Source organism: Tauraco erythrolophus, chromosome 8 (genome assembly GCF_009769465.1).
Source record: "Tauraco erythrolophus isolate bTauEry1 chromosome 8, bTauEry1.pri, whole genome shotgun sequence".
Classification (NCBI taxonomy): domain Eukaryota; kingdom Metazoa; phylum Chordata; class Aves; order Musophagiformes; family Musophagidae; genus Tauraco; species Tauraco erythrolophus.
The window spans coordinates 40,867,062-40,892,061 of NC_141472.1; the positions used below are offsets into that span (position 1 = coordinate 40,867,062).

The 25,000-nt window shown below is 42.6% G+C and overlaps 1 protein-coding gene across 3 annotated transcripts in view; it reads right to left on the minus strand.

The window, feature by feature from the left end:
* ZEB2 (zinc finger E-box binding homeobox 2) overlaps positions 1-25,000 on the minus strand; it is a 116,017-nt gene that overhangs the window by 3,586 nt on the left and 87,431 nt on the right. For 2 of the 3 annotated variants that reach the window (XM_086615577.1, XM_086615576.1), the window contains 6 exons: positions 22,509-22,580; positions 15,967-16,155; positions 15,069-15,283; positions 12,410-12,518; positions 9,595-11,564; positions 7,464-7,644 (listed from right to left, as the gene is read on the minus strand). In XM_086615577.1, the coding sequence (XP_086471703.1) occupies positions 7,464-7,644; positions 9,595-11,564; positions 12,410-12,518; positions 15,069-15,283; positions 15,967-16,155; positions 22,509-22,580 (2,736 nt within the window). The remainder of the gene's footprint in view (positions 1-7,463; positions 7,645-9,594; positions 11,565-12,409; positions 12,519-15,068; positions 15,284-15,966; positions 16,156-22,508; positions 22,581-25,000) is intronic. The other variant, XM_086615578.1, reaches the window with a different exon arrangement.

Here is a 25,000-nt window from a genome sequence, read left to right on the forward strand (position 1 = left end):
AAAAAAAGAAAATATTTTCAGACCACTGAAAGATCTCGACTTCCAGGAAAAGTCAAGCTGCTCCTTCATGGACCTGATCTGCTTTCTTTTCCTCTGCAGCCACTGCCAGGACTCGAGAGCAGGGAAAGTCAGGCATAAAAAAAAAATTTCCTTTCCATAGCAAAGTCACTAAGAACGAATAGCAGGGAATATGCTAATTTTTTTGCCCCATCTAGTCACAGCTACCTTCAAGTCCCACTGTGAAAGTTCACATTTAATAAGGTGTGATTAACGAATGCTCGAGGAAGCCAAAAATTGTGTGTTATGAAATGAAGGGGAGATCTGGCAGGAAGGAAAATACAGGCGAAACCACAGATAGACTAACCTGAGTGACAGGGAAGTCAGTGGATGCCTGGAAATTGGAACTCAAACTACATTTCTTTGTATGAGAGTTTCCTAAGCTTGCACACATACAGGGTCCCTTTTTTTTTTTCTTTATTTCTCTTTACAGTAAAATTAAAAATTCAAGTTTGATATACTGAGTTATGGCAATATTGCTTTTATGATCTGTTTCCTAAATATGCATTTCTGCCAGTTTAACCTGTTGGTTAAAAGTCAAGCTTGAAGAAGACTCTGGGCTTTAGAGCTGTTCAGGTATTTTGGCTTTGAACCTCCAGCCTTGACCTGGGGGTGCACCACATCCAGAACAGGAGGGCAGCTGACTTCCATTCGAAGCACACGTTTGGCCACGATGGGGAAATCCCACAGCCTTAACTGGGGAGATTTTAGCACGATGGAGTCACTTGCTCAAATTAGCTTAGAATCCCAAAGCATTCTCAACCTAAGCACTTCTCAAACCCCAACGCTGCTGGAAGAAAACCCTCACGGGTAAGGCGGGAGCTTTCCCAACACTACCAACCACCCAGCTGGACCCACCAGATACAGCTGCCTGCACCCCTGCCTCATCCCTCATCAGAGCAACACACTACTGTTCCTTTGCTACTTATCTCCATAGTTGCTGATTTTGTTCCTCTTTTGTTCCTCGTAGACCTTCTGCTCTACCTCAGCACCTTCTTTTGTGTCCTTCTCCTCACTGAACTTCTGCCCACACTGTCTCAGTTCCTCCCTCTGACTTACTTTTCCCTAACATCAAAAAGCCCAACCCTTGTCTTGTCCCACTTCTCCATAATGCCCTTCCTTCAAGGCCAGGTTGGATGAGGCTTTGAGCAGCCTGGTCTAGCGACACATGTCCCTGCCCATGGCAGGGGGATTGGAACTAGATGATATTTGAGGTCCCTTCCAACCCAAACCGTTCTATGATTCTATGATTCTATGATTCTCCATTACTGCAAATTTCCTGATTTTTCTGATGCACACTGCATTTGATGCCCACTACACCCTTCTCACCCCACATTTCCCTCCTCTTCAAGCTGTGCTCCATCCAGTTGCCCAGCACTTTTCCTCTCCTCAAACAGAAGTCAATCACCTCCACTGCTTCTTATCCAGACTTGCCTCCACCCACCCTTCCCCAGGGCTGGGTGATGTGCTTGCCCCTCAGTCTTTGCCTGCTTTGCTTGTCCCTTGCACGTGGCGTTCGTTCAACGCTGCACCTCCTGCTCGTGCTACCTGGGGCCTCCCCATAGCCAGCACAGAGGTAGCCTGGCAGGGAATCATCCATATTTTATAAATTAATTTAGAAACGAGAAGATTAAAACACTCCATATTTTCATATTAATTTATATTATTACTAAAAAGGCGATACAGGAGCTATTTAGTCTACCACATCCATATCAAGGACTCAGTTTTGATCTGAGGGAACATGACAGCTTGAGCAAAGTTCTTTGTTCAGACACCACACAACATACCTTAGCAGCGCACAGCGTGCAGCTGTTACAACACTAATTGAAATATGTTTTCAAATGTATCGGGTTTCCGAACATTTGCAGGAGAATTATTTTTTTTTCCCGTGTGCAAACCCCAGCATTTCAGCCATTTAAAAGAAGTGCCTAATCCCTGCAATGCATTAGTGGCCATAAAATAAAGCTGAAAGAAGGTATTTTACACTGGAGATGGGGAGAAGTCTACAACTGCAGGTGGATGGGGAGAACCTAGAATTGTGGGTGGACGGGGAGAACCTACAATTTTAGGTGGATGGAGAGAAACCTACAGTTGTAGGTGGATGGAGGAGAACCTCGAATTGTAGATAGTTTTGACTGCTTTATCAGCTATTTAGCTAATACATGGTAAAAGGATTGTCATGCAGCGTCCTAACATCAGTGGAGTAGAGATGGGTCGAAAGGAAGAAGATATGAACACCCCATCCTACAGGTTTTAGCCAGTCTCATCTGAGATGACCTCTGTCATCCATGGGGGATGAAGCTCAGAGACAGGTACCAAAGGCAGCTCAAAGGAGGGCTCACGAAACACTTGTGTGCCGTCAGGTGGATCCCTGATGTAGATGCCACATTTTGCAGTGAAACTAAATGATAAATCTCTCTGAAATATCCAAAGAAAATATTTAGGCTTTTTTTTTTATTCCACCATCTGCAAAAAGACGTTCCCACAGGGGCCTGCGCTCAATTTACAGAGGGGAAATTACAACTAATCTGTTTGCAAAGTCTCTAAAATTGCATTTCTGCTATGATGAAACAACAACAACAGCAAAAATCCTCTAACAGTGAGTATCTCTCAGTCTTCCCGGGCTAAAAGTCTTTTACTGAAAAGCGATGCGTTTCCCGTTTGTGGTGGTATAAAAGCCATCAGACATCAGATCACGAGCTGTCACTGGTCCTGGGCTAAATATCACCCATCCTTTGCCTAAGGCAAGGGGGTCTTTTTTCTGTGGGAGAGGGCCAAACAGAAATCCCACTCTTTGGAGGAAAGAAGGAAACATTTTTGTGACAGTTTATTTTTTTAAAGGCAGTTCTTTTGAAGCTGCTTGGGGGTTTGGATGTTAGATGTGGTCCCAATGGAGACGGATTAGCGGCCAGAGCACAGCGAAGCGGTCAAAGGTACGAGATAAATGCAATTTATATATAATTGCCCAAGCTGCACCTGTTCCATTTTCAATAGGAGACCTTGTCTACAGAACAAATTTCACAAGCATAGAATAGATCCTCTTTTTCTTTTTTTTTTTTCATTTGAGTGTAAAATGGGGAATTCTAAACTTGTATCAGAGTAAAGCAAGAAAAAATAACCTTTAAATAGCATGTAAATTTTTTATGAATCAAGCTCTAAATAAAGAAAACTCCTGAGCTGGGAATTCAAAATACTAGCCAGAGAGAGCTGATTTGCTACCAGGCTCAAGAACAATATTTAGTTTACAGAATCAATCTGGAAATAAAACTAGTGCTTGCATCAGCATGAAAGCTACAAAAATAAAAAAGAGGTCTTAATAAAATATACAGTGGAAAAGGAAAGGATGAAAGCACTTGCACAGCTATGAGGCCCTCGACAGCCCACACAAGTAATAAAATAGAATATGATGTAATATAGAACAACAATGAAAGGATTTAAAATTTCTAGGTAGGATTTTGAAAAACTGTTTCCAGCTTTTGTTGCAGAGCAGGCACGCTGCAAGTTGCCTCGCGAAGCTACGACAAAGCTGGCGTGTAGCAGACATGGGCGTTGACGGCGGCAGAACAAACGCCAACCTTCACCTTACTCCTGGATCAGCCTGAAGCAGCGTTGGTGATCAAGGGGGTCTGGATTGCTACCCAGGAGCCAAGATATTTCTGTTTCGAGATGCTCCATTCTGTTTGCTCTCCTGCTCACATACCCACTACTGTTTTCCCTCCTTATCTGCAACGCAAAGGCTTTTTTCTTAGCTAAATGATGCCTATGCTTTGCCATGAAGGCAACCATCATCTTCACCTTTGGCAAGGAAAGCGCCTTGAACCTTGCGATAAGCAGCTTGGAGAAATCTGAGATTAGACACATGCAGTATCTGCTCAACTAATTTCAGCCTGACCAAAGTTAGCATGAGTTCATAAGACTTCAAGGAAAAATACTCTGAGCACTGAATTCCTGTGCTACCCGCCATGTTCTGCACTTAATTACGGTGCTGCATCCCCTGGTTTTAAAAAAATAGGATCTTGTGAAGCTCAAACTCTAAGAGGGAGACATAGCTTGTCTTAAAATTAAATGCCACCCCAAATTAACTTGGCAGAATTTGGTCCTGCAACAAGCAGTGGCCTCTACACTAAATTTCAGATCAGCCAGAACCAGTGCAATTCACTCATTGCAATGACACAATAAATTTTCCTTCTCCCCGTGAAGCTAGAAGCTATTGCAGAATACCACTAGTACTGCATAAATTAAAAATTATGGATTGTGAAATCTGGGCCTCTTTTTCTACTGTGCTCAGGCCATGGCAGGCATGGTGTACAGAGGTGATCACAGAGCTCCTTGATCTACAGCCACATGGTCCTGCCAAAAGTCCTTGGGTTGACACAAAGAACCAGCCAGATCCCATTCTTCTTCTTGCTCTGGCAGGGAAACTCAGCTCTGCTGCAATGCCTACGACATTCCTGTTTTCTCCGTTACAACAGTTGGTGTAACACATGATTAAGGCAGCTCTTGTAGTTTTACTTGTCAATGTTATTTTTTGCTCCAAATAGTTTCTCTAGGGTAAATATTTAAGGCCCGCAAAGCAAGAACATGGCCTTCTCTAGATGATCTTTGAGGTCCTTTCCAACCCTAACCATTCTATGATTCTATGATTCTCTGTCTGACTCTTTTAACCTTCATTCTGGCATTGGTTGCAATAGGTATGTGGACTATTAGGAGTGGTGTCAAAGAAAAATCTGATTGTTCAAATATCAGAAAAAAAAAGACCTAAAAAAGCACATAGGTGTTTTAACATGGGAAAAAGAACATTAGCATAAACAATATTCACTATTTGTGTTTCCTAAGTAAGGACAGAAAGTGTTCCAATTGCTCCTAAAACATGTTTTTAATGAAGTAACAACAGACCAGGATCAGCTGGTCAGAAAACAGCAGTACACTGAAAAAAAAGCTTTTTCTCTTTTTTAAGTTTCAAAACGTTGATCGAAAAATCTAAGCCTACTCTTCCAGTGACCCCAAAAGCAGAAGGTGGTGTTACTTTCAATTCAGTTCCTTCCACCGAACACGGACTGCGATTTCACACCTATGTTATTAATGCAATTACCAGCTCTTTCCAAAACTATCAAATTAATTTGAAATTCACTTAAGATGCGTGCTAAGCCATTAGCCCAAGTCCCAGTGCAGGGTGCCTCCTGAAGGCTGTGAATGAGTTATGGAGGCTAGCCCAGCCAAGGTCTTCGGAGCTCCCAACCACCTCTATCCAACGTTAGCGCGGTGTGCGGAGGCTCCATAAAAGCAAACACATCCTTAATAATACTTCACACTTTTTATAGCGAGTTCCATCGCAGGATTTCAGCCCGCATGAATTAAGATCTACAGCACCCCGGAGAGGCGGGCTGGTATCGTTTCCCTCTATTTCAAGGATGGGCAAAGGGGAGAGAAAGATGAAGCAATTTGCTGAAATTCGCAGAGGAAGTCTGTGGCGGAGCAGAAAAGAGCGCGGCGCGCTCAGCCCCTGCTCCTGTGCCTTTGCCACAGACCATCCTTCCTGTCTCGAAAACGCCACGCTCGAGCCTGACAATGTGCTGTAGTATTAAATGTGACACCATATACACGTTCTGGATCATAAGGCTGAGTCCCATAAAATTGACGGACGTCAAGTTGAGCAGCCGAAAGGGACGGAGCGAAGAAGAAGGAGAAAAGTCCCGACATTGCAGCTGGGCAGTATTTTTCTAAGCAGTAGGTTCCCATGCTACTTAAAGACCAGAACATATTTTTGCTTTTACAAATGCAGTTTATTTTGCAAATCAAGGTGATTGCACACATTTCAGCCTGTCAAATTTTCAGCCTTTCAACCATATGTCTGTCGACCTTATGGACTACCAACTTTATGGGATTCAACCATATGTCCAGATCCCGATATATATGAAGGCCAGTTCTAACATAAGAGCTTTACGGTAGTAGTGTAGTAAACCATAATGTTTGCAGATGGCTGTAATAAAATCATTCAGGAGAGGAAAGGTGCAGGGACGTAAAGCCTTCAAAGCTTCTTCTACTGAATAAACAATTTGATCTGAATAATGTAGCGGAGAGCACATTCCACCGATGGACTAGCTGATCTAGTCCAAAATGTTGCTTTTAATTTTCTTTCCTAATCCCACACGTATTTTAACTTCCTTTTTTATTTTCCTGTGCGGGATTAGCTTAAAATTTGGAAGAAAAGCAGAAAAAGGAAAAATAACAAAGTCAAGAATTTTTTTTTTTTTTAAAGGCACAGTCCACTTCTGAATTGTAAATTTTTCATATGTGAAATGCCAAATGGTTATGTGCAGCCTGGAAGATGTATTAATAGAGAGGTATAAGTTTTTTACCGTCACATGGTGAGATTGAAGGATGATGTGACTTGCTTCATTTCCTGAAGTGGGACTCAGCTTTCAAAGTTAGGGAAAGTTTCCTCCTGAGTAAGCTTTTTCTAACTCTAGGAAGTCAGAGTTTGGTTTATGTCCTGCTGCACGATAATTCACATGATAATTCACCTTCCCTTGTCTAACAGAACTTGATATCTCTATTATTTGGGGAGCTCCGGCCCTGCTTTCCCCTAAACGAAACATGCTGTGCTGATGCGTCCCCCTTGGAGACCTCTCCACCTCCGGGCTCCTGCCTGTCCTGGCTGACAGTGGGGAAGGGAACGCTGCCTGCAAGGGGAACCACAGCCAGCACAGGTGTGATGGAGGGTCTTTTTCAAACCAAAATATTTTTTAAGATGACAATCCGCGGTGAGCTTTGGCAGGCTTCCTTGAACTAGACAAAAATCAGTTTCTATTCAGGAAAGAAGGAAACCTTCTCTGGGCATTAACTGAGAAGTGAAAAAGCGAAATGCAACCTGCCTGCACTGCTGGCACGCAAAATCACGGCAAGAGCAACCCCCGTGAGCTGTTTGCTCTCAGATAACTCGGCCAGAGCCGGCTCTCACGCTGCTAACGTCAGTGGAAGTTTTTCTATTGGATTAAATGGTGAGGGGTCAGATAGTGCCTAAGAAACAAGAAATACACTGTCACTCTCCCATCCCGTGCCAGACGTTGTGTTGACCAAGCTGCACTCCTTTCCGAGTGCTAGGGCCTGCCTTGTTTGAAGAGGGCTCGTCCTGCGAGATGCTGAGTGCCACAATTGCCACCGCGCTCAACATGACACGAGCTTACCTAGCACCTGCCGAGATTCACCCCGTCACATCCAACAGTCCTTTCCCAAGCAATAACCATAAAAAAAAAAAAAGTTGAACTGAGCAAAAGAGATTATTTCTTCCCTGCTGAAAGCCTCAACATCTGCCAAACGCTTCATGGCACAGGCATACTCTTGAAACACTGTGAAGAGCATTGCGCGGACCTCAACCCTCCCCTCGGCGTGCATGGCCGCCCTACCTGTGTGCTCGTATTTGTGTCGCAGCAGGGAACTGCTCTTCTGGAATGTCTTGTCACATAAGTCACACGCATACATGCCACTTTCTGTCTTCTTGATCTTCTTTCGAGACAGACAGGAGTCGGAGTCCGTCATGTCGTCGAGGCCGGACATGTAGTCTGGGGTTCCATCAAGCAATTCTCCCTGTGAAGGAACCACCCGTCAGCAAGACCCACTTCCACCACCGCTCCTTCCCATGGAGAAACCAACCGCCCCAGAGAAGTTAAAATCGTATCTGCTTAGGATGGTGGTCCCTCTTAGCTTAGGAACCCGGTGGTGATGAAACTACAGCTGATGGGAGCTGTGGAAATAATGAGGAGCCTTCTACTTCTATGCCTCGAACCAACTTTCTGTCTTTGAGCACTCTGCAATACTATGGTTTACAAAAGTGGAAGGTATTATATCGGCACTAGACGTTTTCGAGGAACGGAAAATGCAAAGGGGAGGGTCTTCATGGATGGCAAAAGTTACTGTAATGTTTTACAGGGGTGGGTGTAAGCAACAGCTAAGGGATCATCCCTTTCAAAACACTGAAACTTGGATATATTCTGTATCTGTAGAAAGGGTTTAATTGAATTTTATATTTAGGTACAAATGTTATTATTATGCAATCCATTTAAATGTATGTCTCCCGACTAAAGGCCTCAAGCTATATTTTTATATTTAATTTTGTAATTTGAAATAGGGAATATTAATAACACTTTTTATCAATGTTCTATCTATGTTAAAACAGCCCTCAGCATTAAGCAATAATGAATGTGGATCAGTAAATTATTAAATTTCTTGATATTTATTTTGTCTTGATCCAAAGAGAGTGCAAACTTGCATGATAACATACATTTCCATTTGCTATCACACAGTTCAGTTTTCTTAGACTAGGTTTGCACTAATTAATATTAGAGAAGATTAAATAGGCTTAAATACATTTACAAAGAGGGCAGATGTACTGTAAATTGGAATAGTGGAACAGCTGTTATGGAGGTGCAGTGCTATTTATGCTCCTATTGTGCAAAGAGGGATTACAGCCTGTAACGTAAAACCATACCTGATTTTCGCATTTGAAACCATAAAACATTTACTAGTCAGTAAAATTACTAATAGACCATAATATTACAATATATCTGAATACACCCAGAAAAAAAGCTATAAAGGTACGTGGCTTCTGTAGAGCAGCTCTTTGCCGTAGGCAAGCAAGCGGCGAAATCCTTTACCACTCATGTATTGACTCTGGGACGACCTGAGGAAAGGATTAAAGGTTGTACCCAGAAGTGCTGACCCAGATGACGTGTCCAGGGAAGGACTTTGTCTGCGATTAAGGGCCCTAGCTGCTACCTCTCCAAATAATTTCATTTAATCTCTGGGTTTTTTCAAAGCTGTTCCAGATGACTGGCAGGATTAGAAGATCGGTAGTCTGGGAAGGGCAGAAGGTAGGCTGAAGGAAGGGGATATGGTGAAGCAACATGTCAATGTTTCTCATCTCCTGGACGTTAATGAGAAGAGAGAATGCCTTTCCCATGCATGGTGGGGGAACAATCCCTCCCGAAAAAACATGGAGGAGGAAGATTTGAGGGCTTTCAGTGCCAGAGAGCTGCTGTGGGGCCATATGGACCTCTCCTTAGAGGGATACAGCTTTGCGTCCAAGCATGGGGTGATTCCCAAGAGGTCTTCCACTGTTTTTTTTTTCCCATGATGAAATATAGTTATGTTCTGCAGAGATCGGTTTCCCTACAAAGTTTCCTTTTTCTTTTTTTCCTTGTAGGATGGGATTTTTCATGGACATTGTTATTATTAGTATTATTATTATTTAGATACAATTCTAATAAGGAACAACTGAGCTCTTAACAGAATAAAACCATAAGCATTATGCCTATTCAAAGGTATTGATACTGCTTCTGAATTCAAGTAGAAGCACTCTCAAGGTAATTGCAGTTCGTTTTCCTACTCCACTGCATTTTTGCAAGTTCAGACTAAAATAATCTCCGCTAATTTAGTTGGAAATGTTGAATATAGCTTTGGGGTTTTTCTTCTGAAAGATGACATACCACAAAATACTAAATTGTAACCTCTCAAATGAAAATAGTTGCAACAATTTACCTGAAATCCTTGTTTCCGCTGGTACTTTCTCCTTTGCTGCATATCGGCAAAAGTAGCTGCTCCAGTTGGGTAAGTATAGGCCATATGTGGTAGGAAGCTCATCTGATCTAGTCCTGGGTATGGTCGCAGCCCAGGAATACTGGTCTGGACTGGTGGCATAAAAGTGGCCGGGGGAAATGCGCTCTGTGGTGGAAGTGTTGTGTATAAAGGTTTGGCACTAAATGGGTTCATACCAAATACTGGGTTAGTGCTTTTATCCAGATTATTTGAATTAGAAAACTCCTTCTTGATAAAAGTCAAGTTCAGTGGCTCATCTGAGTTTTCAGATGATGAAGAAACACTGTTGTGTTCTAAATTTACACTATTAGATTTTGTTTTGTTCTTTGTGGCTATAATACTTTTGGGTTCCTTCATTTGTTTTGGTAAAGACAAGTCCAAAGGCTCAGCCTGAAGCTCCTCAGAAGAGAAACTGTTTGGAGTGTAAGAACTACTGTGGGAGTTTTTAGAAGATGTGGAAGAAAGATTTAAAGGAGAAGGAGTATTGCTCCTAGAGTGGTCCAATTTATCAACTGGTTTAATATTGGTAAAATGAGGAGGTTTTGTTAGCCTGAGAGGAGTATCACAATTAGTAACACTGTTATGAAGTTCAGCTATAGATGGTGAAGTTATAGAGTCCACAGGCTTTATTGGAGATCTGGCTGACAAAGAGTCTTTAGTGGGAGTGTTGTTGGTGGCAGCCAGCGCCACCTTGGCACTGGCCCTTTCCAGTGATGGTGACCTGGAACTTGAATACTGGTAGACTTTTCTTTGTTCAAACCATTCCTTCACAAATTCCTGAGGAAGGCCAACAGCAATGGAAATTTTCAGTAGTTCATCAGAGTTAGGTTCCATATTCATAGCATAATATGCTTTAAGTACAGACATGTGGTCCTTGTATGGGTTGATGGGGCTAGTCATTCCTTTCTCAGAAAGTACTGATGACAGCAAGAGGGTTTGCTTATCAAACACTCCAGGTTTGTTGGGAACCATGTTCTCGTGAGGCTGAAGGACTGCCTTGATTTCTTCGTTCATTTTACACAGGTAACGCTCATGCTGATGCAACGGAATGGGACCAGGAAAGCTTTCTTTACAGAACTGGCATGAAAATGGAGTGGATACGTTATGGTTCTCTATCATCTTGTCTTCAGTTACCAGGTCTATTAGGGTTCGCAGCTTCTCTTTTTTAATGTTATTGAGCTGCCTCCTCGAGTCTGTGGTTAAGCTCTGGAGGCAAGCTTTGGCTTCATTGACTTTCTCTAATGTGTAGTCAATAATACTTTTAGTGGCACCATTATGACTTACTACTGGAAGACCCACGGGGGGAATATTGGGGGAGGTAACTCCTTGTTCCTCGGCTTGAGAGCATGAATCCTTCATATGGTAAACCTTCAACTTGGAGATCTCTTCAGCCTTGCAGTCCATTTTCTGCCTGGAAACCGTGTTGTCCACAATCTGTAGGACCTTCTGCACCTCACTTAAATTACTTCCTACCGCAGGAAACCCAAGCAATGGTGCTTCCATCCCTACACCTAAGTGCTGCATCGGACTTTGAGCAGAAGCATGAACTCCTAAGGGGCTGGTTGCTCCAAGTCCACCATTCATAAAAGGACTAGTTGCACTAAACCCATGTGAGGCCATAAGAACCTTATATTCATTGAAATCTAGTGGTTCTGTTTTAATTTTCAGTAGGCCTGTTTGTTCAGACATACTAAGTGGTTTGCCATTCTCCAGCTTGTTTCTCAGCTGTGTAATGGCCGAATTAGTAGGAGAGGAAGATACAGAATTAGGAGAAGAACCCGTCTTGATATTGTTTCTCATTCTGCCATTCACAGAGATTAAACCAATACACTTCTTGCTGCTGATGTGCGAACTGTAGGAGCCAGAATGGGAGAAACGTTTCTTGCAGTTTGGACACTCGTATGGTTTTTCACCTAAAATGATAATTAGAACCAAATGTTAATTGTCATTGTTGCGGCTATAGTTGCAAGCGACCGCGTTTGAAACCCAACTGATCATCTGCGTATCCACTGGTTAATAGTGAGGAAAATGCTAATTCTAGGAATATGGCTGCACACCACCATCACTTTACCCTCCTCTTTCTATGGGTCTTGAGGTCAATTTGGACCCACGGTCTCCAGCCGGTGTGAGATTGGCTCCAGACTGACCACTGCAAGTCACAGGTAAGTACCCTGTGGCAAAAGGAGACAAATCAAATCCAGACTGTTTCAATTTGATATATTTTTCTTTTTCTTTCTTCCAAAAAATGGAATTTTGACTGGCAATGAGCACAGTATGAGAAACTGAGTCCTGACGTTAGGACTTCCATGTCAGCATCGGTGGAGGTCTGCACCTGGACAGAGCCCGGCGGCGTTGCGAATGCTGCATCAAGCAGGAGAGCCAAAATGCACAAGTCACCCTACATGAGACACTTTGCACTCCCTCATTATCTGAGAATATGAGCTGCATTTCACTTGGGGGAACTTTTTACTACGGAAAATAGAACAGTTCAACTGCACAGGAGTGAGTGAACGCTTCTGAACTCAGGCTGCAGAACAAACGATCTATATTATTTGCAGGAAGCTTTACTATTTCCGAATCTTTCAGCGAGACCGTGGTATTAACAGCATGATAAATGAGGATGACTCAGATACCACTTATGAAATACCTTAGTAGCTCCAAGAAGCCAGAAGCAGAACTGTGTAAATTTTAAGCAGTCTTTAAAACTCAGCTAATTAAACAAAATGCAAATGAGCACACCAGCACCTCCGCTACTCACCACTGTGAATTCGCAGGTGTTCCTTCAGATGGTGTTTATATTTGAAGGCCTTGCCACACTCAGTGCATTTGAACTTGCGATTGCCTGCTCCTTGGGTCAGCATTTGGTGCTGGGAGGGAAAAGAAAAAAAAAAAAAAAAAAGATACCGACATGAATTTTATGCAAGAGAAGCCATGAATTTCTAGCTTAAAAAACAAAAACAAAATTAATGTGGCTCTGAATTTATCAAGCAGACCAAAAGGTCTGCGTGTACATTTATTTGTCTCATCAGCGTTGCAATAAAAATCAAAATGTTGGCAGTAAACCGAAACAAATGAGAAAGTACTTTCACATGAGCATTCGATATTTGCTTTAGAATTATTTCCTGAGTCTCTCATCAGAAATGTGTTGCTTTAAGGTATCCTACAATGAGAGAAACTGTTTTATAAGAAGATTTGTGGCTCTTAATATTCCTAGCAGACTCTGAACATGTGGGACTCCGCTTGTTTAAAAATTCTGTTTACTGCGTGTGTAGGAAAGACAGGAACACTGTCGTTAGTGGCATTTCGTGTAAGATTTAATTCATTATCAAGCAGAAGAGACTGCGACTTCGGCGTGAGCTGGTGCTGGAAATGTTTTTTAAAATCACAGAGCAGCAGGGAAGACAGGAGCTATCTTTCGTACCATGTTTTCCCCCGGTGCTCTTCTAAGGGGCGAGGGAAAGTTGAAAGTTAAAAGTAGCATAAAGATACAATCAAAGGCAGCTGACCTTTTTGCAAGAAGCAAGAAAAGCCCCGTGACTTTGAATTTGGAGAGAAAAAAAAAAAAAAATTAAAAAAATTAATAACGTTACTAATAAGACAGCCAACCACTCTGGATGCTCAAGGTAGGAGGTCAGCCTTTTGCAGGCGGCCACGACACAAAAGCCTATTGCAGGAGCAGGGAGAGGAGGGGGGGAAAACAGGGAAAAAAAGAAGAAGGGGGGGGGGGGTGGGGGGAGGAAAAAGGCAGCGCCGAAACGGTATGACAACTGCGAGGGTGTGCTGCCTCTTCCCACATTCCTGGCGAGACAGATGGTGTTACATGGGACACAGGGAGGTTTGTTCAAACAGCAGCAACCTTCAAAGATCAAGCAGAGCCCAGCCCGCCGCGCGCCATTGAGGGACCCGCGCTCATATGTTGCTGAGTTGCATAAACAAACAGCAACAGCTGTTTTGTCTCCCCCCATCGCCCTCTGAGGACTACTATAAACTTTAGTTGTGCCACTGTTAATATGATACAATCATTTTAATTTACTAATTGTAAATGCCATGAGCAAATGAGGGGACTTTTCAACACCAAAGCTACCATTCATAATGCGCCAGCACCAGCGCGCTCTCGCATGTGAAATTTCAGGCGGTTACGCTGGATAAATATCTAGGCAGTTTTTTTGGTTTTTTTTTCCCTTTCCAGAGTTTTTAATCATAAGAAGCAAAAGAAAGGAACCTTACGGTGGATCAGGTTAGGAAAAATACACATGTGAAAATGTGTTTGTCTACCAGAAAAGCCAAGGGAAGGAAAGAATAAGAGAAACCGCTCCAGAATCATTTATATTGATTTAAGATCAAGCAAAAGATACGGTTCTCTTAAAAATGCTAATTGCAAAAATGGCGTGATTAGGAGATGTGTGTTTGCCTAACTGGATTTACCTTATGCTGAGATAAACCTACCAAGAGAAATACAGCTGACCATGATTTTCGGGTTTTGAAGAAAAATAAATAGGGCATAAAGCCTTTATAGTTTGACACAATGCACACATCTATTTATTTAAGTTTTAACCACACCATTTGAGTTTCCATTACGGTCCCTCCGTAAGATGGGTTTTCAGAAGTAATTCTCCAGCGAGGATGGGAGTAGTTTTTCTGCTGGTGTGTAAAGAGTTTTGTGGCACGGGTCTATCACCAGCCCGTTTCGGAGCACTAGGGAAGCTGAGTCACCTGCTTGAGATATGCAGCATTTCCTTAAATGCAGCGCTGATATAATATTACATGCATCACTTCGAGGGAAAAAACTGCTCTGATTTGTTGCAGATACGCTGCTGGGCTACACAAATGATCGCGATGCCGCAATTCCAGCGCAGGCACGTGTTAGCGGTGCAATCGCAATGATAGCCTGTATGTGCTGTAGGAAGAGTTATCCTAAAAAATGTGCAATTATGTTGAACAAACGATCATACCAAATACGCGTAATTTCACGTGATTGACAACGTTACTCAAAAAGTAAGGAAAAAATATTCGCGGATCCTTCAGTGTGTCTTGGAGCTCCTATTTGCAACACTACCAAGTAAAACTAGGTGAAAAATGGACTTAAAATTGCTGAGATGTTTAATAATGTATAATTAAAATGCTACAGTTTCATTCACTTTTTGAGGAACATAAAAACGAAACTAAAGTCAAGTTAAAGTGCAAATAAAATTTCTAAATTAGAAATTAACACACTCATTCGATCGTGAACATAAGACTATTAAATCATATTAGAAGAGACCATCAAAAAATCATTTAGACCTCAATTAAAGCTATTACCATTAAAAGATCTGCATCTTCAAAATGCCATGAAAAATTAATAATGATTGCCAATCAAAGCAATATCGTTTCTCTAAGGGGTTATTACAGAAAGAAATCACTTAAAACCAGCCCCCCACCTGATCTGTCCCTGGCTTGTGTGTCACCATATGCCGCTCGAGCTGGGTGCGGTAGGCAAACGTGTAGTTACAGAGAGGGCACGAGAAGTTCTCCTCGTTCTTCTCGTGGCGGTACTTGATGTGCTCCTTGAGGGACGTCAGGCGCTTGTAGCCCCGGTCGCAGTAGGGGCAGGTCAGCAGTTGGGCGAAGGCATCTGGAGTTCCAGGTGGCAGGTCTGCGCCCCGGGATACGGAGCGGGAGAAAGAGAGACAGGCCAAAAGGTCAACAAATCAATGGCAGCTCATGGGCTGATTGCCCGGGATGGTATGAGAGGAATCGCTGCAATCTGCTGCCCGAGAGGGAGGGACGGTGCTTCCAACCGGCAGCGGGAGCCACCGGCACCCGTGCACGCCCACGGCAGACTTGCAGGACCCGCTCCGGACCCCACTAGGAAATTAATTACGGGCATCACTCCTCCCGCAGACCTCGCTGGCTGGAAAACTAAGAAATACTTTTCCCGATCAATTGGTGATTTGCATTCCAGACCCATTGCCATTGACCGAATCCTTCCCACCAACGCTTTTCCAACTACTTATCGAGGCACTGGAGAGCGATAGGCCGGCTACCCCGTCTTCTGTTGCATAAAAACTCTATTAAAACTTCCCAAACTCCCAACTAGAGCAGCAGCCTTTCTCCCGTTTCAATTCAGCTCTTCGGTTCACCCACCAAAGAATACAAATTTGCTGACTGAAAAATCACAATACACTGAAATTACAGCCCCAATCTTTGCTCATGAAATTCCATGCCGCTGCAGCTGTTCTTCAATTTTTAAGGTAAACACCCAGGCATGTAGTGCATTTATAATTGCAACAGCTGCACAAGGTCAGGGTACTGGCTAAAAATGAATTACAGCCTCACCATTTTCTTCTTGCCCATTGGCCTCTGGAGTGCCAAGGCGAGACAGTTCCTCAGGGGCTTCGGGGTAAATAATGGCTGTGTCGCTGCGCTGCAGGTACTCCGCTATGCTGACTGCGTGCCCATCTCCTTCCTCCAGTTTCCTTTTGGCAAAATATTCCTCAAAGTCCGACGTGCAATTTGCGTTCTTCACTGAAACGAGAGAAGGGGAGAAGAAAGAGTGGTTGGAGCGCATCCTCCCCAAGAGCTCGGGCCGGTGTAGCATCGTTACACACAGGCTGAGCCGGCTTATGGGAGCTACGAGGCTGGGGCTGCAGCTGGATCCTCGCTCTCATCGGTCTTGCTCCAGCTCCTAATAAAATTAATGCGGGCTTTCCACCAGCATGGATGGAAGCAAGGGTGGGCAGTTAAATTAACAGGAACACGGGCTCTACGGGGCAGCAGGAAAAGTTTATGAGGCTTGGGTAATGCAGGTAATCCTTCATCTATGGAACCTGAACCTTCAAGGGGCTCCTGGGGGACCCATGGCTCTTGGCACGAACACAGCTCGACCTACAGGACTGAGCTCAGCTGCCCCCAGATCCCACAGACCCCGAGACAGTCCCTGCATCGGAGGCGGTAGTTGCAGGTCGTAAAGACCACAACCACTTCTCCTCCAAGAGAGGTCCTGCCTCGGGTTGCTCTTGCATGGTGGGCATGAGAAGAGAATTGCTCACAACATTTTCCTTTTTTTTTTTTTTTCCCTCCTTGAAAAATTAACTTACAATGGGAGAATAGGTTCATTTAAAAAAAGTATTGCTTCATAGATTTCTGCAAATAGAACCACATGTTTTAGCCCATAACAGGGACACTGAGCCTAAAACCACTTTTACAGTCTGTAAGAGAGTTTTCGTTCTTTTCCTTAAATGTCAACCCAATTTTTTATTGTCCATGCAATGTCCATGAAATATAATATATGCTCAACCACAAAACATCCTGTTCCTAAAAATATGCTTTTCACCTCCATGTATGAACACTTGCATACAGGAAAGACCCTAAAACTCTGTGAAGTTATAGACAAATATTAATATAATTATACCAAGAAAAAAAAAAAAAGAGCTGATTTTTTTTTTTCTCTGATTTATTTTTTTTTTAACAAGTCTTGGAAGACACAGTTGGTGGCAGGGAATTAAAGATACTTGTTTTTAACTGACCATAAATGAAAAGAACAGCTTATGATTGATTACATTTTTAATGTATTTCTCCTTAGGTGAAATAAGAAAATGAGGCAACGCCATAAACTATTCTACAGTTCATGTAAAAGTAAAATATTAAATCCCGCTCTCACGGACGCCAGGGAGCAATATGGAGTAAACTCATGGAAATCAAAGGGCTTATGGCCCTACAGGGTTATACTGGTTTGTAACCGCTGGAAATGAGAGACTAACCATCTCCTTGGCGTTTAGAAATGGATAAATGCTTTGCCTCAGTTTGCTAGGAGAACGCAGGGTGATGCTTGCAGTCAGAATGAGACGTAGCCTCTGGCTGGGGCACAACTGGAAACCTGGAAGTGCCTGATTTGGGGCACTGATCTCACCATCATCGATAAAAGCAGATACTCAGCTATGCAAACAAACCTCATCGCTTCAGCCGATAAAATCTAATCCTCTGGCTGAGACAAATATGCCCTATTTTTCGTATGAGCTGAGCCGCTCCTCAACCGTTCTGCAGTATTTTAGTGACAGTGACCAAATGGCACAGGTCATGGGATCCTGGTTGTGGAAGGAAACTTCTGTTCTTATCACAGTGGTTTTGTAGGGAATCGCTACACCACCATAGTGCTCCTGCCTTGGTCCTTCCGTAGCTCCTGTTATCACTTACTATTAGCACCAGAAACAGGATCTCCTTTTTTTCACCAAAAAAAAAAAAAGCAACTTCTAGAGGAGAGAACGTGACTATGGAGAACAAGACCAAGTACCTTACCTCCATTTTGTTGCTGTGAGAGAAATATAACAAAATGGTTGTTACTGAAGTACACCTTATGCACAGCAGCATCAGACTACAGTTTTGCCTTCGTTTTGGTCAGAACAAAGCTGAGGCATTGCTTTTTATGTTGGAAACCTGACTTTTCCTTCCCTCGCTTTGCCTAGATCTTCCAACTGTTGCAAGATCATCTACCCTCCAGCTTGATGCTACCCCATCTCTTGGCTTAGGGATAGATCCAAGGAAAACAAGGTCATTTCTTGCCAGATTCACGCCACTTCCCAGTAAACACTACCTGTGAAGCAGGGAAAGAGAGCTTTTCTCCAGAGAGGAGACACAGGAGCAGGAAAGGGAAAGGGTGGGATGGCTCCAAGGGATGGCTCCATGTGTTCTTCTCCTCCTCCAGGCAGGCTGGGGAGTTTTGGAGCTTGCAACTGCATTAATAGGATGGGATTTAAGCTGCCAAGCAAGGCTTGAGTTAACACTAGGAGCTTCAGACCCAAACTCGAACCCAAATCAGGTTCTTCCTTCCCAGCCCCCAAGTCTGGAGGCTGATCCAACAGGCTGTGGAGGACTTCTGCGATATTACTGGCCTCGTCTTCCTAATTCTCTGGATTATTTAGCTTCTATGTCTGTGCATGCAATCCGGGAGCTAAAGCAAATGTTTATGTCTACATTATAAACCCCTAAAAACATGGGGATTTAGTGGAAAAGCTGACAGATCCTTAACTGAAACAATACAACCAGTGCTGCAATGCTGCAGATTAACATAAATAGCAAAAGGTGACCATGTGTATCTGTTTTCTCAACAGCGACGTTACTGACAATTCAGACATGGCTGGAAGCTCACCCAGTGTTACTAAAAAGACCCATCTGATAACCATTAGGTTTCTCTCTCCATTTCTAGGGGGGAAGGTTTTCTTCCCCACTCTGTGCCCTAATTTGTTTTCCATGCAGAAAGTCATGTTCCCAGATTCCTCGTGGGCTGACACTGCACACAAATTGCACATCCCCTCCTGCGAGGCAAGAATTTCTGCGAGATCTACGGCGGGTGACCTCACCAAAGAAGTCTTTTTTTAATTAATTATTGGAGCTTGGAGAGCAGAAATATTTTCAGCTCCAAAAGCTGATGTGGCCGTGTCACATAAAAATAAAACACATTAAGGAAAGTTATCTTTGGAGGCATTTAGGACCTTTCAAGATAAAGTGAGAGAGAGGTTCAAGGAGCTTGGGAGACCCGTTATTTCGTATGGGAACTCATCCTGCGAGATGGTGATAGCTGCCCTTAATCGCAAACAAAGCTAATAAAACCACAGCCTTCATTAGCCAGGAAGTCAGAGGCCCCCATTGGTACACACAGATTACAGCCTGAAAACGGCCTGTCCTCCAACCTGCCAAGTTTTACTTCTGTTTTCCTCACCCCAAAGGGTTTTGTTTTTTTTTCCCTTCTTTAAATTATATTAAGAGATCTTCTTGTCAGATGTTGGTAATCGAAACCAGGAAATATTTTCTGTTCGTTTACAGGGAATTTGTTAATCTATTTTCTGCAAACATCTCAGTTGTAAATAACCATAACAGGTACAATAAAATAAACTGTAGAAATTCATTCATTCACTTTTTAAAAACCCCTTTTGCAAAACATCATTTTGTCAAGTAACCATTTCAGAAATCCCAGAAATATTTACAGATTAATTTAGCAGGACCAAAGACTAAAATTTTCACTCTAATGCTCACTTTTGCTTTTCCATCAGAAAGCCTCCATGGGTCATTATAAAAATGCAGCTGATTAATGTATGGATAACAAGATTTCTTTCTCAAGTACCACTAGGAAGTGGCCATTCTGACAATAGCAGAATAATTTAATAAGAGAGACTACTTCTTTGGGTTTTCTTTCTCTACTAATGATGCTGTGCAATGAATTTGATGCTAAAAATATGTCACACTAGTTGCGTGCACCTACAGCAACTTTGTGGTTGGATGTATGTGAATGAGTCTGAAGCTGTATCTCCTATCTCTGTGCTCAGCCCAGCTCTTGGAGCACTACATGAGCACTACAAGATCGAATGTCAAGAGGGACAGGCAAGTTGCAGTAAACAGAAGAGACCTCCTTGAGCCATCTGGAAGAGCCCATGTTAATCTGTAGGAAGACCCAAATGGCTTTCTTGAACACCAGAAGGTCACAGTGGTATGGCTTTCACTGAAGATGGAGTCACTGATCCATTGCCTTTCATTGGATCAAGTCTCAGCCTCACTTCAGCTATTTTATTAAATATCAGTAGTAAATTTCCTGAGTACCTACAGAGAAAAATTGAGGCCAGAGACTCAAGACAGGCCCAGAGCTTATAGTGAGACTGATGAGGAAAACTTTGAACATTTTCTAGACTGGGTAGGAACAATCCCCAACAGCTCAGGGACTGACCTGCTCAAATAATGGTTGGGGCACCTCAACAGGCAACACTGGGGAGCTTTTACTCTAACTCCTAGCTGTCACCTGGCGTTTTCCATCAAGGTGAAAAACTGTCAAAGGCATTTAGTTTATCAGACGATTTAATATGACTAAATAATCTGGCATTGCTCTTAAGAGACTATGAAGACTGCAGCCATTACAAAAGCGTGTCCTACCCAACCTACCCAGTCACCAGCCTCCACTGAAGGAGGTGGCTCAGGAGGTGCCTCAGTGATAAAAGATTTGAATTAAACACTAGCAGAGCACCAGACAACCCGTGTGGTTATTTGAGCAAGCAGCCCATTGCAGCAAATAGCAGCTGGAGTAAAGGTGTGGCTGGAACTTTTGCTCAGGACGTTTGGGGAAGGAGTTGCCAAGTGCAACATCCAGAGCAGCTTTTGCATTTTAAATGCAGACCACCTAAACGCAAAGCATTCTTTGAACCACAAGTTTGCAGTGCACCAAGCTGGATAGGGGCAACCTTTATCTTTTCCCCAAAAGAAAATGGTTTCAGAAAAGGCAGGACACTTCACAGCCATGGATCTGACACGGAGTCACGGACTGGGCTGTGCGGTGCCCTGACGGCACCCTGCCCCCAGAGAGATGTCGTGAGGCCGAAGCAGAGCAGGCAGAAGAGACCATCAGATACTGGAAGGGAAGGGGCTAGAGGACATGAAGTCTTCCCCTCAAGCAGACCACATTGCAAGTATGAAAGAGTCAAGGCCTGTTATGGTAAGGAAAATATGTGCAAAGGAAGTCACACGGACTGATAGGGGACCTCAAAGGCTCTGGTAATGGTAATTCAGATAACCATCAAGTCTTATTTCTGAATCAGATGTCTTTTAAAGTCCTGTTTCTCCAAGCACTAAGCACAATTTGTCACTTTATTAACGTCTCCTGGAAACAAAAAAGCTTTTAAAAGACGTGTGTATCCAGTTCTGTACGGCAACGTCGTTAAGCATATGTGTAATGATCAACTGTGCCTCGGTGCCGCCCTTCTTTCATGCATAATAAATCTAATGGATGAAAAAAGCAGTGACACGGTTTTATTTTCCTATTATTTTCCCCCTCAAGAATTATAAAGTAAATTTCTTGTGTTACTTAACAAGAGCGTTGGGGTTTAATGTGGGAGTTACCAACATTAGGAAAGTGTGAGTAATAAAATCCTTGCGAGACTTAGGTACCACCTTTTACAGTAATATTTGTAGAGGGCATTACCTATGAACTAAATCTCATAATGGAATGCATAGAAATGTACTTCTAGTAGAAAACTCTGACTTTTAACCGTGTAAAGCAGGGCTATCTACAACATCTCAAATTGTGACACAATGCAAAAGAAACATTGGGTGACGTATGGTGTTTAGCTGTGCTGAGGATGGAGCGGGGCCTTGTGGCCTTTGGAAAGAACATGGTAAACCCCTGAATTTGTTTGGATTAGAAAACAGCAACAGAAACCTTTTGCTGGTTTGCTCTGCTACAGAAAAAAAAGAGATGGCTTGGACGTGATGCTTGCTAAATATCTCTGTCCCCTTTCTCGTTCCACAAAGTGTATTGATTTCTAAGAAGAGAGGAAAGAAAGAGACGTGGAAAGTGGGGGGAAAAAAAAAAAAAAAGATTAGCCAGAAACATAATAATCTCATAAATATGCATTTAAAGTGTATGTGTCTGTGTATCTATGTAAGAGGTTTACGTGTGTCTTGCTGAAAAGATGTTTGCAGTCTCTGGAGCAGCTTACCCTGCGCACCACGCCAATCTGGGGTTGCCAAGAAGGATGCACCCCATCCTCCCTATCGAGCTCTTTGTACATCTCTCTCATTAAAAGACTACTGTGTCTTAGTCCAGCTACTTTAAACGAGATGAGATTCACCTCCTTATGCTGCTGAAAACTATTAGTTCACAAGGATGCAGTTAAAAGGAGTTGGGGGCCGAGAGGGGTAGCAGGGACTCTCACCCAACGAGTTTGTCACTGCACCGTTGTGATCAAATTGGGACAAAAAAAATAAAAACCAGGAGAATTATGTGAACGTTTCCCAATTGTTAAACTGAAAACAAGCAAGAAATTGTTTCGCCACTTCATGCACAGCTAATTCTACGCGACCTGGAAGAGAAGCGACGCTCGTGTCACGCAGCATCTTACCTGTACCATTGTTTCCAGTGGTCTGAATTGTGGCTTCAGGCCCCATAGTGTCATAATCTTCCTTCATTTCTTCTGTGAAATAAGCACGCACACTTTTAGCATTTGCACGTTACTGAATGGCTTACAAAGCTAGGGAGCACGCTGCGGGAACGGGGAAGATCCTGCTAAGGGAAGGAGAGAAAAGGGCTGTTGTGGACCTCTGTACAATGGCTTTGTTCTGGCAACTGAATGAGTTCAGCAGTGCTGGGTGGACGAGAACTTATTTACTTTAAACACGACAGCGAGTGGTGGAAAACAGAACTATTTGTTGGGAGTAAACGAAGGGCTTTTCCCGATATCAAATCTAATAAGCAGCCGGGTGATGAAAAGGGAAATTTTTTCTTTCTTTTTTGCCCCGTGTTTAAAAGAAATGATCGGTTAACAGACACTGTGAGATCTATACCTGGAAGACACTGTAAATACAAAAGGAAGATATAAAAAGTTCTTATATCTGTATTTCTATCTATCATCACACAGATCTTCTGAGCTGCCATCGTCATTTTAACCTCATTTGAAGCGCAGCGTGTATTGATATCAAGCGGTGCAGAAATGTGACAAATTTTCAACTGTGGGCAGTTCTTCTCTGCCCCTACGTCTTCCCTGCACTTGAGGAAGTCTGCCTTTATGGCCGTAAATTGGGTTAATTCACATGCAAACGAGCATGATATGTGTAGCTTTATTTACTACCTGTTTATCATGGATCGGTTTACTTTCCACGAAACTAGGGGTTTGGGGTGCGTTAAAATAGCATTTGGAAGAGGCTGGATGCAGCTCCATCACTGGGAAGAACCCTTATTTTCATTGATGTTGCAGCCTGCCTGGGAGTGCCTGTCAAACTTGGGTTCTTGCTGCTAACTTGTTAGTTCATGTGCAACAGGTATTCACACATACAGCCTGGTTAAGATTTAACCCTCCAAAGGGTTTTCGCGGGCAAAAATAAATATACATAGCGTTTCTTTCTCACCTTTTCAACCTCTCTTAAATGCCAGCCTTTCTGTATTTGAAGACATGCACAAACATACAATCTCTCTCTCTTTTTCTTTTTTTTTTTAAGTGAAAGAATTTAGTATTTGAGATTTAAGTGAAAAATCCGCTTTGCGCTCTCACTTAGCTGCGCTCATAAGAACTAAAATGTCAAAAGGCAGCCAGAAATGGTTCAACGCCGACAAAAAGAAAAAAAAAAAGAGAGAGAGAATTTCCCAGAAACGAACACAAGTCGATGATGATTCAGGAAGATGGATGCTGCTCAGCCAATCAAGTGATAGACCGGCAAGAAGATCAAAGCCCGCTATTAAAATCTTATTGATACACGAAGCATTAAAATTCTTATTACTCATTTTTTTGCGAGAAAGATTTTGATGAGGACAGAAACTGGCCCAGTATTAATCCATTTCCATGACAATGATTTGACTGAAGATAGGGGAATAATATAAACAGAGCACATTCTGGGTTCATTCTTAAATTCGTAATCTTGTAGTATTCTTCAGATGTCACATTCTACAAGTAATTAGTTGGTGGAATAACAGGTTCTAATTGTATCATTCTAATCAAAACTAAAGCACAGAATGACTTAATTCAGAGCTTTACAACCAGTGTACAATACTGTGGTATAAATATACATGTTTATGGCTTTGAAGCTTAAAAAAAAAAAAAAATTAATGAAAGCTCTTAAGTTAAAATATGCAGGTACAAACAGATGCTAAATTTGTACAAAAGCATAGAATATGCAGACCAGATGAAAAATATTTGTTTAAACTGTACAGCAGACAAGCCAGCCTTGATTCTTTTCCCAGATCTGGCATTCTGCCTCTCTGAGGATCATTTTCACGGGGATATCTTGCGTCCAAAACATTTAGGAGTTCAATATGTATTAATAAAATGTTGTCAATTATGATAATTGATCTGCCGGGCCAGTCTCGCATCTGATATTTTTATTGCAGCCTACCAGAAATTTTAATCAAGGTACAGTATTTCTGAGAAATTCAGCCTTAGCTATAAATATAGTTATTGTGATTTTCTTCCTTGATCACCTCATGTGATTTCTGGTAGTAAGGAGTCACAAGTAGCAGAAGTTTTCCATCTGAGGGCACGTCTACCCAGTCAGCAAGGGGAAAACAGTTAACAGCTTTTTTTTTTTTTTTTTTGCATAATAGTGGTAATGTTGAAGATTTCTGCTGCACTTCCTTCCTCATTGTCATTTTCTTCTGTGGTAAAGAGAAGTTACAGTGTCTAGTTGCTTCCCAAAAATTCTTAAATGCTCACGAAGGCTCTGCGCCGCTTCTCACTTTGTGCGGGTCACCGGAGTACACGCTGCAATTTTGTGTGTGCATTTTAATTCTCGTTTAGCTGACGCTTGCACAATTTATCCTCTAGCATTGCGACACTCGGCCAACATGACTTTTCTGTACCTAAGCCTGCCCTCTTCCCAAAATCTGTGACCCTGCATTACACTT